We start from the raw sequence: 18,711 nt of genomic DNA on the forward strand, positions 1-18,711 counted from the left end.
CATTCACACCTAAAAAATGTATTTTTTGACCCATTTTCGAAAAAATTGACGTGCTACCTACCTCTTGTAAAACAAAATTTTATAGTTTTCAGAATCAGCCAAAAAATTACTCCAATCATTTGTCTAGCTTTTTATCTTTTGGACCATTTTTTACAAAGCTATTATAAAAAGGTCAACGAATAATATCGAATTGAAGTTAGAACATTTATTAAAGTTACCAATAGGACCGTAGGAAATTTCTCTGTTATTTTTTTACCCTAATATATAATTTCCTGCTACTTGATTTCATTGAATCCATTGAGAAATAACTAAGGTTGGTTAACTATCTGTTAGAAATGGTATCCTAAATAGACTTAACTTTTTATCTTGCTTAAATGAGTAGGCAATGCAGTTCAGCGATTTATACTGCCTCCCAGGAGCTGCCCCTTGAACCGAACTAACTGCTCTCGGGTTAGCCCGCGTTTCCCTTGCAGGACCTTCCCCTGAGCTACCCCGGCGCAAGTGGCGCCCTGGCAGGAGCACCCAGCTCCCTGGCCTGTCCAAATGGAAGCGGTCCGCAGGCCGGCGTGGGCGGAGTGGCTGGTGAGCAGCACATGTCGCAGGAAACTGCCGCTGCGGTGGCCGCAGTGGCCCACAACATCCGACAGCAGATGCAAATGGCAGCGGCCGTGCAGCATCAGCACGGGGAGGCGGGACCACCGCCCGTTCCGCCCGGTTTGTTCAACCTGCCGCCCCACCCCGGAGTGGGTGGCGGCGTGGGCGGGGTGGGGGTGCCAGGAGCGGGCGGAGGCAGGGCCAGCATATCGCCGGCCTTGAGCAGCGGCTCAGGGCCCAGGCATGCGCCTTCGCCCTGCGGTCCCGCTGGCCTCCTGCCGAATCTGCCGCCCAGCATGGCCGTTGCCCTGCACCACCAGCAGCAGCAGCAGGCCGCGCACCACCAGCAACAGCAGCAGGCGGCGCACCACCACCTGCAGCAGCTCCACCTGCAGCAGCAACAGGCCCACTTGCACCACCACCAGCAGCAGCAGCACCATCAGGGCGGCCACCAGGCGGCCCACAAGTCCGGTTTCGGTGCCAGCTCCAGTTCCTCGGCCTCCTCCTCCTCGCTGGGCCAGCTGCATCCCAATCCCAAGGCCAAGGGCAGTCCCCTGCGCAGCGAGACTCCGCGGCTCCACTCCCCGCTCGGCGATCTGGGCCTGGACATGGCCGGCTACAAGCGGGAGTTCTCGCCCACCCGACTCTTCGCCGAGGACCTGGCCGAGCTGGTGGGCGCCAGTGTCTCCTCGTCCTCCTCCTCAGCGGCAGCGGGCGCAGCGCCCGCGGAGCGATCGGCCGGAGGATCTTCGGCCGCCGCGGCAACTGATGCGGCCACTTCCTCGAGCAGTGGAGGCATCAAAGTGGAGCCCATCACCACCACCAGCGAGTAAAGGGAAAAAACGAGAGTTACGGGAGAAAGTATGAAGCGATGACGGCTTAACTTAGATCAGAAGCTCCTGAAGCTTTACTTGGCCTGAGTGCACCTACACCTTGGTTAATCGACTAACTATTGTTTTAGGAAGGGGAGAGGTCACCTTCTTAGTTTGCTGTCTATCAGATAATCCTATTATGCTTAACTTCCCTATATTGTACAAAAGTTGATTTTGTTCCATTGGGAGCAACTTAATGCGAAGAAATGTAAATACACTAAATTAAACCACATATATACACGTTTTAAAGGTTTCTCGTAGATCGCTGGTTTTTTTACTTTCCAAAAATACTAAAAATGATATTCAAACGAATTTAAACGCAAGCCTTAATAGTTATTTTCCCCAAAATCAAAGATGTACATTATCTCCGCGGTTAACCGAGGCATAGGTGTTCCTAGGCCACTCACTCTAGTTTCCTCCACGCGATCTTCGCCACCTAGTTTCTATTCCTAGCGTACTTATTGAATCAAAATTGAAAGTATTATTATGTTATAGTCCATCAGTCTAACTAAATAAATAGCGATCGATCTCTTTAGTTGTAAGCGACAGCTGAGGTGGACGGAGAAGCCCGGAACATTCCACAATCCAACCGAACCAGAGGACGAAACTCGAATTGAAACCGAAATAGAATGGAAGCCAGCCCCAGCAGCATAATATTATTACGTGTAACACAAATCAAAAGAGTTTAAGCGGACCTAACTTGGCAATTGTGTGCCCGACCTTGGTTTAGTCTATAATTTGCAAGAAGCGAGAACGGAAAATGTACAAAATTACCAAGAGGAAGGGAAACCGAAGCACTTGGCTTCGAACGCAAGTGGAATCAACTAAATTTAATGTTTAGGCTTAACGAAAAAGAAATTCACAAAAAATGCCTTTCGGAATTAAATTCAGCGATGAACACACCGCACACAAAATTTGTAAAAAGAACGAAACAAGTAACAAAACAAGTGAACTTTTTTAAACGTATTTATACAAGCGAAATTTTTAGACAAAATTTAGACTCCAAATTTTTTATAGCGCCTGCTGCTGCGACCCGGCCGAGCCCGAGCCCCTGATTTGAGACTATTGGATACCCGACACTACCCGCGAATCACCCCCAAGCCCCTCTAGATCCCCTTCTAAAGTGCCTTTTCTAGCCTTAATTTGGACTCTGCTCCTCTTCTGTCCCGGCGAGGGCGAGGCCAGGGACCCGCAGCAGGACTCGCGGGTTTATTTGACAAGTCTGGCGACATTACGACGGGATGGAATGTCGGGAGGAGCACCACTATACACCCCTTGGTTGAACCCTTTAGGCGACTTTCGGCAGCGTTTCGTTTGGCAAGCACACAATTGATTAGTCGGACAGAGTTAATTACGATAATGGATAAACACACACACTATTTTTGCATACGCAAGAACACCTACCATAGCCATAGCCCGTACGTAACACGATATATAAGCATCTATGTAACCCCGGTCCCAGTCCCCATAGACTTTGATGTTCCACACGTATCGAAACTTAACGAATCCTTCGGAATAGGATGTAATATATCAATGGCAGAGTTAGCGGTTAGAATCTCCTGGATATTGTGTATCTTTGTACGATCTGGACCAGTGCGTCCCAGTCCGAGTCCAAACTCAACATTTTCTATAAACTTTAGTGCAAACTTTATGTTCAAATTAACTTTAAATGTCGAAATGAATGTTCTAATTAATCCGAGAAAACAAAAGCGAAAATGAAACCGAAACCGAAACGAACAAAAGTATTTTATAAAAACATTGAAAAGTAACCCAGGCCGGAAAGTCTTGTCTTTGCTTTGGGCTGACGTGGGGGGCACAGGAACTTTTGGATCTTCCCCGTAGCAATCCCAAGCCCATTCCTGAATCGCACCTTGGAATGCGGTTAATCTTAGTGTTTATTGGGGCATATCATAGTGGATACTGGAAACTATCTTTGGAGCTCAGAGCACGAGGGGAACGGCGTCCGCCGGGGGCTGGTTGATCTCCTGGTGGCGTTGCAGCAGGCCCAGGCACTGATGCAGGCACTGGGTGCTGGCCGTCGAGATGGCCTTGAGCAGGAGGAGGTCGGGATCCGTGGGCGAGAAGGAAGCGCAGTCGATGCTCTCGATGGCCCTGGCCAGAGAAGCGTTGCTGGAAGGTATTTCACAATAAAAGGTCCCTACGAAGCACTCTACATCTACGGCATACCATTGTTCCGTGAGAAACAGGGCCTGGCGGGCTGAGACCATGGCATCGGAGGCGGCGAGCAGCTCCCGCGGAGGAAGTGGCGACGAGTTGCTGATGTCCATGGCCTTCATGTGGCTCTCGACCACCGCCCGCAGACCATCCACCCACTCCTGCCGGGCCCTGGCGTCGTTGGCCCTCAGCTTCACCGTGTCGCCGGAGGCGCAGGCGATGGCGAAGGTCCTGGAGTCCTCGTCGCTCGGGTAGACCACGGCGCCGGCCAACTGGACCTGGCCGCGGGGCGCGCTGGCGAGGACGTGGGGCGAGGGCGCGATGTCGTCGCCGACCGTCGAGGAGTCGCACAGGTAGTAGCTCAGCGATCCCGTCTTGGCGTCCACGGTGAACCAGCGGTACTGCCAGCCTGGGCGGAGGAGATGGGATTCGGTTAAAGGGAGTAAAATGGTGCACTTTTATCTTCAAGGGTGAGTAATATCTACAGGAGGTGATAAGATATGTACCCTTCATAACATTCGTGTACTTGCTGAGCTGTCCGCTGAGCTTCAGCTTGGCCGACTCGCGGATGATCCTGTTCAGGTTGCTCTCCATCCTGGCGGCGTGGTCCTTGGCGCTCCTGCACTCGGGGTGCTCCGCCCGCGGAAAGTGGGTGCTCCGCGGGACAAGGTTCGCGGAGCAGCAGGCCGAGCTTCCGGCTGGGGGGGCGGCTGGCAGTGGGGGCGTGGCCTGCCGCGGTCGGTTCTTCTTCTTGCGCTGGCGGAGCGAGTTCCTGATTTTGCGTAAAATGTTTGCGAATATTCAATTTATTTGAGTTGATAAAAAAGCAAAACAACGAGAAATGGATAAGTGATGGGAGACTGGCGATTACTCATTGGTATCGATAGCCGATACCAGAACAGTCTATCGATTGTTAGCGGGGACTCGAACCAGGTGCGCCAAGCTGCTAGTGGTGGCAAACCCTCGATAACAGGCAGAATATCGATATACTGGAGTATCGATATCATGTTGGCATCGCTTTCAGAGTGACCGTGCGCCAATCGCGTCGAGTATGTTCCTCCACCCGCGCCGCGGTCATACTAATCCAATTTGTTTAAACAAACAGCGTCGGAAAATCGCGGTTTCCTGAAAAATGAAAAGCGCCCACTAGCGCGCGCCGATTCGCGAACAGCGTGCAACGGTAGTCCAGCGGTTGTGCCAGCGCCCCGGGCGAGTGCAAAACTGGGGGCCAGGCAGCGCGAGTGAAAAAAATCAATTTGTGGCACAAGCAGTGGCAAGAGGAAGAGCCAAGACGCAGGGCACTGCTTGCGGATGATGTGATGATGCAGATGTACATATGTGCGCGTTCTATATATACATCTGGAGTTTGTGCGCGGATCGGGGCAATTAAAGCGTGCGGTGGCTTTTGACCAGCTCGAGTGTGTGTGCTGGGCCAGTTTGCTTGGTGTTTCATGTGGCGTGTGACTTACGGCGCTGACGGGAGTGCGTGTGTGTGTACACCCTATGTGCACCCCCGTGCGCCTGTGTGTGTGCTTGTCTGTTTGTGTCTCCCTCTCGCTCCCACCCACGCAAAGTCGCCAGGGTGACTGAGGAAAACTCCGCTTGCGTCCAAAAATAGGGAAGAGCCCTCGAGTTGTATGCAAATTGTGGAAAATCAAGGGAAATACCCTCTGCTCCCACTCTACAACACCCCCCACCCACACAAACAAACAAACACTCGAAAACCGCAACGCAGCAAACACAACAACTCGGTGGAGTGACCATGAAAATGCCAGCGAGAAATTGGCGAAAATCAATGAGTAACAGAGGCAGCGGCTCATAATAGCACTAATAACAGAGCCAAACCAAGTGAAATCCGAGGCCGGGCCCGTTATGCTGCAGTGCATCGCAGCGCTGGACTAGAAACGAGTCGGGCGGAGGTCCGGTGTTCAACCCCCCGTAGTGCTTAACCCCTGGGTGCCACCCCCTCGCAGCGATGGACGGCCAGCGGGCCAGGGACCTCCTCACCCTCCTGCAGGAGCGCGTCGTCTTCCTCACCGGCGGACGGGATCGGCGCGGCGGACCGCTGCTCTGCTTCCCGGCCACGCCCCGCAGGGACCGCCTCAAGCCGGAGGACCTGCGGCGCCTCCTCAGCTACCTGATCAGCATTCCCAGGTGAGCGGGGATCCGGGGTCCCGGTTGGGCCCAGTGCCACTGGTTTCTTATGGGACGGGTGACCAGATTATGGGAGTCATTGGATCCCTAGGTTGGGATCCGTGTCTAGATTGTAGGGTGTATAGATCTCTTGGTTAGGATCAGCTTAGATCCTTTGTTTACTGTATTTGAATGAATGATAACGAAAGGATCCTTCGAAAACAAGACCCTAATAGTGATATCACTAAACTCTGATATGATATATTATTATTGATTAGACCGAATGGAGTTTAGATATATTTTATCTTTTTTCGCAAGAAGTTAAAAATAATAACTAATAATGAAGTTGAATAATTATTGATTAAAATCTTTAGTCATGATATCGGTGTAATAATTGAAGGCTCTAATCTAGTTACTTAGATTAGAATGCACTGTCATATTTATTGGATAGTAAGAAGAGTGGGTGTTACCTATTGAAAAGGTATTTAAACTATTTCGAAAATATAATATGTTAGTTTATGTTCTTTTCTATGTGGACTCAACATTATCTGTAGCAAATGCTTTTAGTTTTTATAGACGTTTTTCGTCACGATGGGGATTTATGACCTCTAAATAGAACCCATAAAATTCTTGGAATGCATAATGATTCACCCAAAGCTTCTGGCACCCAATGAGCGTGCATTACTCACTTGATACTTGATTTAAAGAGATCAAAGTGGCTAATTCTCGGCAAAAAGTTGACAATACCCATTCTAAGCCTGCATGTTGCCATTTAAAAGATCCCAAAGAGGCTTTGCCTTCATTAAAGTCTGAAGTTCTTCCCTGGAATATTATGTTTTTATTAGATCACGCTTTTTTTGAAAACGTCCAGCTTGGTTGAGAGCAATTAAAGTTTGTGCTCAAACCGTGTTGCATGATGGCAGGCTTTGGCTTCAATCTACACGAATTGAAAACGTCAAGTTCCTAGATATTTATATTGCAATGTCGCCTTTGGCGGCACCAGTTGACATTTTCTCCAGCCTCCTCATTTTGTATGTATTGCACAGGGGTCCCTCGATATAAGCATGGCATGCTTTATACTAATGTTAATGTATCATTTATTCAGCACTATAATTTCGATGTTTTCTAGAGGGATATTTGCAGTATATTATTGTATAGCAGCAAGAGCCAAGACCCAGCCAAGTGTTGGCCAGTCCCCCTAGCCGGGGCCCACTGTACCAGCACAAAGGCAGGCCATTGTGTCAGCTGACGCCGCGACATCGCTGGCTGCGCTTCGTTTGCAATTTCGGTAGAGTCGCGACGGCGTCGCCCCACCCGCACCTACACACCGCGTGTGTGTACTCCGAGTAGGGGAGGACGCGGGCAGGGGGGAGCAGCTGCTGCAGCTGCAGTGCCACATTCCACTTGATTTTCCTGTTACAGTCGTCCGCCTGCAGCCGCACTTTATGAATCATCATCGTCAGACGACTGCAAGAACAGCACGCACATTGTCTTGCCTCGCCCTCTCTTTCGCTCCCCCTGCTGCTGCTGCTGCTGCTGTTGACATTGAATCGCAAGGGGCGGGCCTAGGAGGGCAGGCCGGGCCAAAAAAGTCATAAAAGCAAACACTTTTAAATAAAAACCAGCAGCACAAAAGTTGCATAAATCCGCGCGATAAAGAAAGCGCCAAGAACCAAGAAGAAACGCAGATACATATAGGAATGGGCAAAAACCGGGGACCGGCTTCCGAGACCTTAAGATCCGAGCTCGAAGAATGCGAATATTTCTGCTGCTGCCCCGAACACTACAAAAAGCCACAACAGAAACCAAAAAGAGCCATAAAACAAGGGAGAAAGAAAAGAAAGGGTAATTTGGACGGACAGTGGGGCCTCGATAACAATGAACCTGGGGGATGTGGCTTTTGTGCGATAAAAGCTAGAGCCAAAAGTCGTTATTTGGTTCATTAAAATGAAAAATGATGATGATTTTCTAATTAGACTGTGGAATTTTTCAAATATTATTGGAAAAACAAGATAAGATAGATTCAATCTTAGAAATTTGTACTTTATTAATATAAAAACTAATTTACAGAAGTTCAAGATTATAATCCTATAAAATGATCTATTGAAAAAGATCGATTTCTTTATGGGATATCATATCATAACCGAATAGTTATACGACTTTGATGCTGGGTCAGAGACTTAGGTAGCTTGAATATTTTCAGGTTACATTATAAGAAACCATAAATATAAATAGAACCGGCCAGTTAATGGACCTCTGGCCCAGACTAGCGAGTCCCCAAAGCCCAAACCATCAAGCTGGCCGCCGACGGCAACAAACTCGGAATGATAATCAGACCCTCGAGTTGATGGCGATGGCGACCCGAGATTGCGACACACGACAGAGTATCTGATGGAAATAGTATCTGCCGCAGAAGTGGAGGAGCTGGAGAGCGGCGACAGCCGACGTTCCCAATCATCGAGCAGCAGGGAGAAGCACACGTTCCCCGCTACTTAGTCATGCTCATTGGCGCAATCATAGGAAGACATTGGGTTGTCTCGGGCGAGCTGAAGAGCTCGCAGGTTTTCGCCAGCCGTGAATCACTGGGAGGCGGGTTCCCACGCCGTATCATCCCATTCAGGCTATCGGCTAACAAGCGAAGCATTGTACTATCAGTGTCCCACATTTCGGCGGATTCCCCGCCCAGAAGCGGGAACAACACAAACGATGGAGCCAGGGCAGACACTTCAGGTTTGGCCGATAAGCAAATCGACGTCGCAGTCCATGTTCCAATACACAGAGTGAAACTGGGGCTCCCTTATCTCATCGCCGCCGTCCGCGGAACTGGGGGTCCGTTCTGGCAGCCTGCCCACTGTGCGCTCCGTCTGCTGGGGTTCCTTCCTCCGGGCTCTTCGCTGCTCGCTGACTTGTCTTTGATTTTTATACGCTATCACAGGGTTTCTGTATTAAGGCCAGCACTTAGCTGGAAAGGCCTAATACAATAGGTTTTAACCAGAGTGTCGTGCGTGTGTCGGCAGAGCTCCGGCAGATTTGATAACTAGAAAAATCAGTCGCCATTCCCTCTTGATAATGTTACTAGTCAGAGATCACTGTCTTATTGAGCTGTTTATTTGTACAGCTTGTAAGCTCCCAAGTTAAGAGTTTATAGTTCTCAATATGGTACAGTACGATGGCTTTCCAGGGTTGTCAGGGTATTCGTCGGCAGAGCTCCGGCAGTTTGGAGAACTACAATAATCATTCGCAGTTCCCTCTTCATAATGTTACTAATCAGAGATCACTGTCTTATTGAGCTGTAAGCTACAACTTGTAAGCTGTCTAAATTAAGAGTTTATAGTTCTGAATATGGTACAGTACGATGGCTTTCCAGGGTTGTCAGGGTCCAACAATAACCATTCGCAATTCCCTCTTGATAATGTTACTAATCAGAGATCACTGTCATATTGAGCTGTTTATTTGTACAGCTTGTAAGCTCCCAAGTTAAGAGTTTATAGTTCTCAATATGGTACAGTACGATGGCTTTCCAGGGTTGTCAGGGTATTCGTCGGCAGAGCTCCGGCAGTTTGGAGAACTACAATAATCATTCGCAATTCCCTCTTGATAATGTTACTAATCAGAGCTCACTGTCTTATGAAGCTGTTTATTTGTACAACTTGTAAGCTCCCTAATTAAGAGTTTGTTGTTCTCAATATGGTACAGTACGATGGCTTTCCAGGGTTGTCAGGGTCAAACAATAACCATTCGCAATTCCCTCTTGATAATGTTACTAATCAGAGATCACTGTCATATTGAGCTGTTTATTTGTACAACTTGTAAGCTCCCGAAATTAAGAGTTTATAGTTCTCAATATGGTACAGTACGATGGCTTTCCAGGGTTGGCAGGGTATTAGAAACTTCGTTTTCCCCAGCACAATTTCGCTTTTGTTTTGCCCTGCCTGCGTTTATGCTTCCCTCTTGTTTTGTTTATTTGCCTTGGCGTGGAACACTTTTTGTTTATTTCTGGCCTGCTCGTTCCTTTGTCTCTGGGTCCCCGAGACTCGACCAAATTGGCAACCGGAGTCAAGGCGTCTTCTGACTGCTGTCGTCAATGCAAATTCCGTGAATCGACTGAGGCGAGGGAGTTCTCAGCATTTTAGACACGTTCCTCCCCGAGCTTCCTTCGGGGGTACTTCGGCACCCGCTCCCCGAGAAACCCCGGATTTATGGGTTAAATAAACGCTTTTTGATTGGACCTTGTGTTTGGTTTTCTTTTTCGGTCGGGTTTGAAATGCCGGCGACACTTTACACCCTCCTGCCTCCACGTCGCGGCTTAAATTTCGATTTTAATAGCCCGTTTCGAGGGTTTTATTAGTCATCAAAAAGTTGCCCGTGCCCCTCCAGACGCACAAACACACCAAATTTCCAGATTGTCGCTCGATAAGGAGTTGCGGAAGGGCCTGAGAACTTTTACGGGGGAGTTCGGGCCTTGGAAGCACCGATGTTCTGGGTTCCCAAAGACTTTCGTGTCGGAGGGAGACCTACTTGAATTTGAAATGCATTCGAAGCGACGCCTCTTCACTTTCGCATTGTTCTCCGTGGCGAAACCCCTAGAAATGCCCATCAGCGGCAACCGCACGACATGTGTACAAACACGAGAAGATAACGTGGTTGAAACCAGGAACCGAGAAGCCAGAACCGGCCGCAATCGGGCCAAGAAGTAGCGGCAAAGCCGGGGAATAATACGAATAACAGGCGGAATCGAAGGAGGCGGAGCAGCGCGCACATCAATGAAAGAAATATTTATAGTTAATGGAGCGATTAAAATTCAAGAGGAATGCAAATCAGATCGTTGGGCGGTCGGGCTGTCGGGCCGAGGTGTGCAGGAAATTATTAGCTGAAATTGGTGTCAGAGCAATAGAAACCGACCTCAGACCATATGCGACCAGAAGAAGCCGTGCCGCCATAATTTATGCAGGCGACGTAAACAGAGCGACGAACCATGGGCGATCCACGGCACTCTCACTCACGTACTGCAGGGAAGACGCTGCGGTGGAAGAGTATGGCACACTGGCAGAAAAGAAGGGTCTCGGAGGGGTCTTTTGATGGGTACTGGTGAAACTCATCATGACATCTAGCACAGCTTTTCCTAGCATAAGTGCACCTCAAGTACCTCTACTAGTCTAAGCTCTTTTGGATTTATTTAGGCACTCTAGCTAGCACTCATTTCCCCCAGTGTAGGCTCCCCACCTCAGAGTTCTCTTCCGATCGCTCTCTCTAACCGAACACACCTTTCACCTGGCTTGTTTTGCAGCGACGCCGCCAAGAACCTCGGCTTCACAGTCATCATCGATATGCGCGGCAATGGCAACTGCTCGACCAACGTGAAGACGATACTGAAGGTGCTGCAGGAGCACTTCAGCGCGAACATCCACAACGTGGTGATCATCAAGCCGGACAACTTCTGGCAGAAGCAGCGAGCCTCGATCTCCTCGCACAAGTACAAGTTCGAGACGACGACGGTGTCGATAGAGTCGCTCAACAAGATCGCGGAGAGCCACCAGCTGACCGGGGACTTCGAGGGCCAGCAGCTGTACGACCACCAGCAGTGGACGGACGCCCGGCTGGCCATCGAGGACTTCTTCTGGCAGGCCGGGGACATGGCCGACCGGATCGACGACCTGCAGGAGGACCTCAACCGCAACGACTTCGCCGAGGACGTGCCGCTGGCCAGGCACGCCATCGACCACCACAACGAGATGCGCAAGAAGATCACCAAGCTGCCCATCGAGGACCTCGACATGCAGGGCAAGAAGCTGCTGGCCAAGATCAACGCGATGGCCCCGCCGGGTGGTCAGGTGAGCAGTAGGTTAAGGGTTCTTTTCAAGCAATCGCAGATTATTTTGGTCTCAGAAAGATCACAAACGCAGAGCGAAGTATACCTACAAAATATTAACAAAGAACTTCTTTTCTGGACTAGCACTTCTTCCGTAAATATAATTTATAAACAAATAGGCAAGTCTACGAGATTTCTTCCTATATGTGACCACAATAAACTTTTTAAACGTAACAGAAAGAGTCAATAGCCTCAGACTAGCATTCACTTCACCGAATTTCATGCCAAAAATGTCTCCGCCCCAAAAGTTTCGGGTTATGATATGGAAATGGGTTGCTTTGTGTGGCAGCAGGTTAGAAAACATTTACATTTAATGCGTTTGCTTTTGTTTTATGTACAAAGGTTACTTTTTTTGAATCGTAAAAATGCAATCCCTCTGAATTATTTAGACATTAATTTCGTAACAATACCAAATGTGATCTATTTTCCATTCACAATGATAATAAATATTTAAAAGGTGGTTTTTTCCAGTATTGCAAAAAATGTTGCTCTATTTAAAGGCAAACACTAAAAAATACAAACCCAATGAAACCTTTTTATATAATAGGTTTTATATGAAAGGCTACCTGCAATCAAACTCTCCTGTCCTGACTTCACCAACCTAAAACTGCGCTTCCTTAAATTATAATTTTGTTCACTGCTAAATCACATTTCTAATCGACACTTATTTTACAGGCCTCGAGCTCCGGAGGCTCGGATATGGACTCGGGCACCTCCTCCGGCGGCCAGCAATCTCAGCCCTCGCAGCAGTCTCGCTCGGCGGGCGGCAATCCGGACATGTCGGCCGCCGTGAACAAGGCCCTGCGGCAGATCGACCTCATCCACACCGGCCAGGAGAAGCTGCTGATGCTGTGGCAGCACAAGAAGGTGAAACTAGACCAGTGCTTCCAGTGGCGCCTGTTCGAGCAGGACTGCGAGAAGATGTTCGACTGGATCCTGCACAACCGCGATGTGTTTCAGATGAGCTACGTGGAGATCGGGCACAACTACTCGGTGGCCAAGTCTCTGCAGGATGAGCACCAGAAGTTCGCCGTGGCCTCCATGAATGTGTCGGTGAACATCGACAGGATTCTGGCCGTGGCAGCTCGCCTGATTGAGAGCCAGCACTATGCGGCTCAGCACATCAAAACGCTGGCCCAGCGCTTGGACCGAACCTGGAAGGACTTTGCCGCGGGCTTGGACGAGCGAACTGCTGTCCTGCAGCTGAGTGTCCTGTTCCATCACAAGGCGGAGCAGTATTGCAACAGCGTGGCCAGCTGGGCAGCCGCTTGTCAGGCCTCCCAGCCCCTTCCCTCGGATATCCAGAGCTTGGAGACGGCCATCCGGACACACCAATCGCTGTACGAAGCCATGTGCCAGGCCTACACAGAGGTTCACTCCACCAGCAAGAAGCTGCTGTACCAGTTGGACCACTTGGTGCAGGTCTGCAATCAGCCGCCGCCGCCTGGTGTCCCGGATCATCGCAAGAACAGCAACGGTGGCAGCTTTAACAAGTACGAGAGACAGAATCCAGCAGCGGATTACAGTGAAGGCGCCAGTCATGTGCTGGCTGTGATCCACCAGATCCTGGGTCACCATCGCACTCTGGAGGCCAAGTGGCACCAGGAAAGGCTACGATTGCATCAGACCCTAGCTCTAAGACTCTTCCAAGAAGACGTAAAGCAGGTCCTGGATTGGCTGAAAAATCATGGCGAAGTTTTCCTCAGGAAAAATACGGGTATAGGCAGGAACTTCCACAAGGCCAGGGTTTATCAGACCTCGCACGATAACTTTGAGAACGTGGCCCAGAACACGTATAGTAACGCCCAAAAGCTTCTGGCAGCCGCGGACGAATTGGCCAGAAGCGGCGAGGCCGATCCCAATGAGATATACTCTGTGGCGAGGGAGTTGGAACTCCAGGTGGGCAGCTTTGCGGAGAGAGTGGAGCAGAGGAGACGCCGCCTGGAGATGGCTGTAATTTTCTACACCCACGAAAAGGACGTGACCGCTTGGATAGATAAGCTTCGAACGGATGTGAGCACGGATGAAACGCGTCTCTCGCAGGAGAACCTCGAGGGCATCGAACGCATATTGCAGCAATATCAGAGGGATCAGCAGGAGAGCTCCGTGAATGTTTGCCTTACAACCATCGCCCAGGGCGAAGCTCTGCTGCAGGAGATGCGATCCCTGGAGTATGCCGACAATACGGGTTCCATTGCCGCTCTGGAGGCCACTCTCGAGAAGTTGAGCAAACAGAAGCTGGAGCTGGAGGAGCTCTGGTCCGCCCGCAAGTTCCGCGCCGATCTCATCCTGCGTTTGCGCTACTTTGAGCGGGATGCCATGGAGCTGTCCTCGCAGCTGGAGATCTGGTCCGAGGAGCTCCAGCACGCTGACCTCTCGAGGGACTACCAGAAGGCCGAGCAGCTCATTCGCATGCACAACGAATCGGTGACGGACATTCAGAACGCCACCTACGAGGTCCTGCAGCAGGGTCAGGACCTGCTGCAGCTCTTCGAGAACGCTGGCTTCATCTCCATGGCGGATGCCACGCACACGGCTCAGGCTAGGATTGAATATCTGCTTGACTTCTTGCGGGAACGCGAGATTGATCTGGAGGAAATGTCCGAGGCCAAAAGGGCTAAGCTCGAGCAAGCCGTGCAGCTATGTCAATTCCAGAACGATGCCAACCAGGTGATCTCGTGGATCCGCAATGGAGAAGCCATGCTGGTGGCCAGCTTCGTCACGCCCAATAGTTTGCAGGAGGCCGAGCAGCTGCGCAAGGGTCATGAGCAGTTCCAGGTTAGAATAAATGCTTACAGGCTCTTGCTTCGCAATTATTAATACTTTTCGTTCCCGCAGATTGCCATCGAAAAGACGCACACTTCGGCGGTGCAGGTGAAGTACCGAGCAGACGCCCTGATCAACGCCAACCACTACGACCCGCAGTCCATCAGGGAGATCAGCGACGACGTGACGAAGAAGTGGCAGCAGTTGGTGACCTATGCGGAGGAGCGTCACAAGCTGGTGACCGCCTCGATAAACTTCTACAAAACAGCCGAGCAGGTGTGCTCGGTTTTGGACAGCTTGGAGCGGGAGTACAAGCGGGAGGACGACTGGTGTGGCGGTGGCGGAGGCAGCGACAAAGCCCAAACCATTGTCCAGCTAATCTCGAAGCATCAGGAGCAGAAAGAGGCTTTCCTGAAGGCCTGTACTTTGGCGCGACGCACGGCCGAGACTTTCCTGAAGTATGCCAACCGATCGCAGCAGTGCTATCAGTACAAGGGAAACTGTGAGGCCCATGTGAAGAGCAAGCTGGACAAGCTGTTGACTCAGGAAAATCAAGTTCTAGACTACTGGACGCTGCGCAAGAAATCCCTGGATCAGTGCCAGCAGTTTGTTCTGTTCGAGAGGAGTGCCAAACAGGCGATCGAATGGATTCATAACACGGGAGAAGCATACCTCTCCTCGAGATCCAACTTGGTGGGTATTAGCAAGGAGGAAACGGAGGGATTGCTCAAAGAGCACAATGAATTCCGGAGCACGGCGAAGGAGACGCGTGAAAGGGTTAAGCTTCTGATCCAACTAGCTGACAGTTTGGTGGAAAAGGGTCATGCCCATGCCAGCGATATCAAGCAGTGGGTGGCGTCGGTGGATCAGCGGTACAAGGATTTCAGCAACCGCATGGACAGCTACTGCGAGCAGTTGGAGAAATCTCTGGGCATGTCCCAGCAGCAGTTACTTTTGGGATCCGATGGGAACAGCTCGATAAGTTCCTCCTCCGGGGTGAGCAGCGGGGATCGTCATTCGGATCCCACGCTGGAGGCCAAGCTAAACAGCAGCAATAAGGAGAACAAGGAGATTAACGAGGAGAAGCGCAAGTCGGCGAGGAGGAAAGAGTTCATCATGGCGGAACTGATGCAAACAGAGAGGGCCTACGTCAACGATCTGGCCACCTGCATTAAGTGTTTCCTGGAGGAATTCAGGGCAGGGAGAAATGTACCCCCTGCACTCATTGGACAAGAAGATGTGATATTCGGCAATATCAGGGAAATACACCACTTCCATCAGAAGATTTTCCTGCGGGAGCTGGAGAAATACGAAACCATGCCGGAGGATGTGGGTCATTGCTTCGTGACCTGGGCCTCCAAGTTCGACATGTACGTGCACTACTGCAAGAACAAGCCCACATCGAATAACCTGCTAGTCCAGCACGGCGGCAGCTTCTTTGAGGAGCTGCAGCGGCGCCTGGAGGTGGACCATCCGCTGCCCGCCTATCTCATCAAGCCCGTGCAGCGGATCACCAAATACCAGCTGCTACTTAAGGATCTCCTGTCCTGCTGCGAGGAGAGCCACGGCGAAATCAAAGAGGGTCTCGAGGTGATGCTCAATGTGCCCAAGAAAGCCAACGATGCCATGCATCTTTCGCTGCTGGAAAACTGTGATGTGTCCGTAGACAAACTGGGTGAAGTTGTGCTGCAGGACGCCTTCCAAGCCTGGGACACCAAGCAAATCATCCGAAAGGGCAGGGAGCGACGCGTGTTCTTGTTCGAATTGTATCTCCTCTTTGCCAAGGAGGTCAAGGAGTCCAGCGTAGTCAAGTATCAGTTCAAGAGCAAGCTCATGACCACCGACATGGGCATCACGGAGCACATCGAAGGCGATGAGACCAAGTTCGCCGTGTGGACGGGTCGTTCGCCCATGCTCTCGGATTGCAGGATCGTTTTGAAGGCAACGAGCTTGGAAACCAAGCAGGTTAGTCTCTCATTAAATACATATGAGACTTCTGATGATTTTAATGAATTGATCTTATAGATTTGGGTGAAGAAACTGCGTGAAGTTATGCAAGAGACCTGCTTCTCGGGCACCTCATTGACCCTGCCCAAGTCGCCAGCCAAACACTCGGGCTCCTCGCAAAGATCCTCTCGGGACTTGGATGAACAGCTCACGGAGAACGATCATGATCGCTGCTCTCTGGCCAGTTTCGGATCGGGAAATACCACAGACAGTGATAATAAGGTAAGTTTTTTATAATATATCTTATTGACTTCTTTTATAAAGAATATTTTACGGTGTTAACGAAACTTATTGGCAATTATATGCAATATTGGATATATAAACTGGGAATAAATATTGTGTGTTGCAATACTAAAATAATAATAATATAATTTTATATTCACTTTTAAAAGAATACTATATTAGTGAAGTGTTAGTTACAAATTTCCCCCTATTTTCCAGGTAACTTAAAGCTCCCAACACAGCTTTCCCTTCGGTCCTACCTCACGGGGAAGCGGCGTGCACCCCATCCTCCCCATCCAACGTACCCACCCCTCCCCAGAAATGGTGATTCTGCTACCATTGGCCAGCTGAACTAGTTTTCCCACTCGCCAGGACTCGGATCCGTTCGGTTCGCAGTCCTGCAACATGTTTAAAATTCATAGCAGGGCCTAATGAGATTTTTCTCGCTGGTGCGTGGAACTCTTCGGGTTCCAAGCTACCAGTTCCCAGCGGCAGTCTGTATCTTGTAGGTCGAGTGTGTGCCGGATTATATATGACTGCTTTTAGCGCTGTTTCGTTACATTTGCTTAATGTAAATTTTATGTGACACTTCTTTATAGTTAGGTCTGTCGCCTGGCAGCGTCTTCCAACTGTCAACGGGCGCACTTTCGGCAATCCCGACCAGATTTCGCCACTAAAGCTAAGGAGCGCGGATTTCGAGCGGTTTTACGACCGACATTACCGTTCGTCCTATGTGCAGGAGGTTGACGAGGTTAAGGGCTTCACTTTGTGCTAGTTTCATGTATGCCTGCAGGATCTTCCAGCAGCCAACAACTATTTTGTTTATTTCTCCTTAATTGTATTTTATGGTCTCCAGATGATGGTTCTGCTCTGGAGATGGTTAAAATAACAAAAGCTGAAAAGGGCACACCGTAGTTTCATTGAATATTACTTGGTAAATTTATAGTATTTTCTGAACTCCCCCTTATTATACCTTTTATAGTAAAATGCTTTTCTCAGACTGAGTAAAAAGGAGGGTCTGTTCAAGGGGGTTATAAAGGATGTTCTATGTTGCGAAATGTTGTTTAGGTCCCATTCCCAATATTTTCCTAACATTTGTTTTGACGAAATCATTTTTGAAAGTAATATTTCATGTTTTTAAGGTTTTCTTCAACCTTTTTAAAACAGAGAAATCAAGATTACAGGGAAAACGAAATTCCCGCCCATTTGAAAACGCCGAGGCCCCAACAATAACAAACTGCGAGAGTGAAAGCTCTGGGCAGCGGCGCTCTCTGAGTTTCCGTTGAAAGCTTTTCGGTTTTCTTTTCGCCAGTCTGAACCCCCTCGAGGGTAGTGGGTTAAGGCAATTGGCATTGCGAATGCTTTCGGTGCGTTCGTAGCTGCGTGAGTTCGTGGACTCGTGGATTCGTGTGGGGCAGCTGCTCCAGTTGCTCCGCAGAGTTTCAGCCAAGAGGTTCGTTCGCTCACCGCCGGGTCGCTCGCGTTTTCCTCAGTTTCCTCTCGGATTTTCCATCGCCTGCTGCCTGCAGATGCGCGCCGCCCGGCCAAAAGCAGCAGCAGCATCAGCAGCCATCTCCTCTTCTCTGAAACTCTGAAACTGCACTTAAATTCTCCTTTTCTTCGGGTGAAGCGACTTCAGAGGAGCCTCAGCGCAACATCCATAATTTGTACGAAGAAAGCCACCTTTCCGCGTCAAGTGATTCTAAATCGCCAATAATCACAGTGATAAGAACAACCGTGATAGCACCGCACCGTAAAGATAAAGATTCCCGACCACAAGCTCCCCTTCGAAAAAAAGAAAGTCAGCTGCCCGCGCAAAAGCAAACCATAGTAGCCGCAAATGCCCCAAAAATTAAACAATGCTTAAAAAGGAAGATTACATAAATGACAGCCCCTTGTGCGGGCCTTAAACTGTCCCCAAAAAACGCTGTAAACAAAGACCTGGCTTATATAAATAACTAGAAGAAAAAAGTGAAACAACAATCCGAGTAATGCAAATAAATATGATAAAAAGCTGTTTCTGCTGCCGAAAACTACACGAGCGCGGGGTGGAACCCTTTTTAGCATTTTTGC

The 18,711-nt window shown here is 49.6% G+C and overlaps 3 protein-coding genes across 3 annotated transcripts in view; 2 read left to right on the forward strand and 1 right to left on the reverse strand.

Annotated features, from left to right (window-relative positions):
* Positions 1-3,235, forward strand: part of LOC108030770 (protein bric-a-brac 1) — a 69,468-nt gene extending 66,233 nt beyond the window's left edge. The window contains 1 exon segment of the mRNA XM_017103840.3: positions 474-3,235. Within this exon segment, the coding sequence (XP_016959329.3) occupies positions 474-1,427 (954 nt within the window). The 3' untranslated portion in view covers positions 1,428-3,235.
* A 108-nt stretch (positions 3,236-3,343) lies between these two features.
* On the reverse strand, positions 3,344-4,526 carry LOC108030759 (oxysterol-binding protein-related protein 11). Its single transcript, XM_017103815.3, has 3 exons — positions 4,148-4,526; positions 3,654-4,050; positions 3,344-3,596 (listed from the first exon to the last, which is right to left on the reverse strand). The coding sequence occupies exons 1-3, from the start codon at positions 4,233-4,235 to the stop codon at positions 3,407-3,409; spliced, it is 675 nt and encodes a 224-aa protein (XP_016959304.1). The 5' UTR covers positions 4,236-4,526; the 3' UTR covers positions 3,344-3,406.
* A 181-nt stretch (positions 4,527-4,707) lies between these two features.
* Positions 4,708-18,711, forward strand: part of LOC108029027 (kalirin) — a 40,720-nt gene continuing 26,716 nt past the window's right edge. The window contains exons 1-5 of the mRNA XM_017101078.3: positions 4,708-5,795; positions 11,062-11,605; positions 12,319-14,421; positions 14,482-16,374; positions 16,435-16,638. Coding sequence (XP_016956567.1) covers positions 5,617-5,795; positions 11,062-11,605; positions 12,319-14,421; positions 14,482-16,374; positions 16,435-16,638 — 4,923 coding nt within the window. The 5' untranslated portion in view covers positions 4,708-5,616. The remainder of the gene's footprint in view (positions 5,796-11,061; positions 11,606-12,318; positions 14,422-14,481; positions 16,375-16,434; positions 16,639-18,711) is intronic.

This window comes from Drosophila biarmipes, chromosome 3L, assembly GCF_025231255.1.
Source record: "Drosophila biarmipes strain raj3 chromosome 3L, RU_DBia_V1.1, whole genome shotgun sequence".
Classification (NCBI taxonomy): domain Eukaryota; kingdom Metazoa; phylum Arthropoda; class Insecta; order Diptera; family Drosophilidae; genus Drosophila; species Drosophila biarmipes.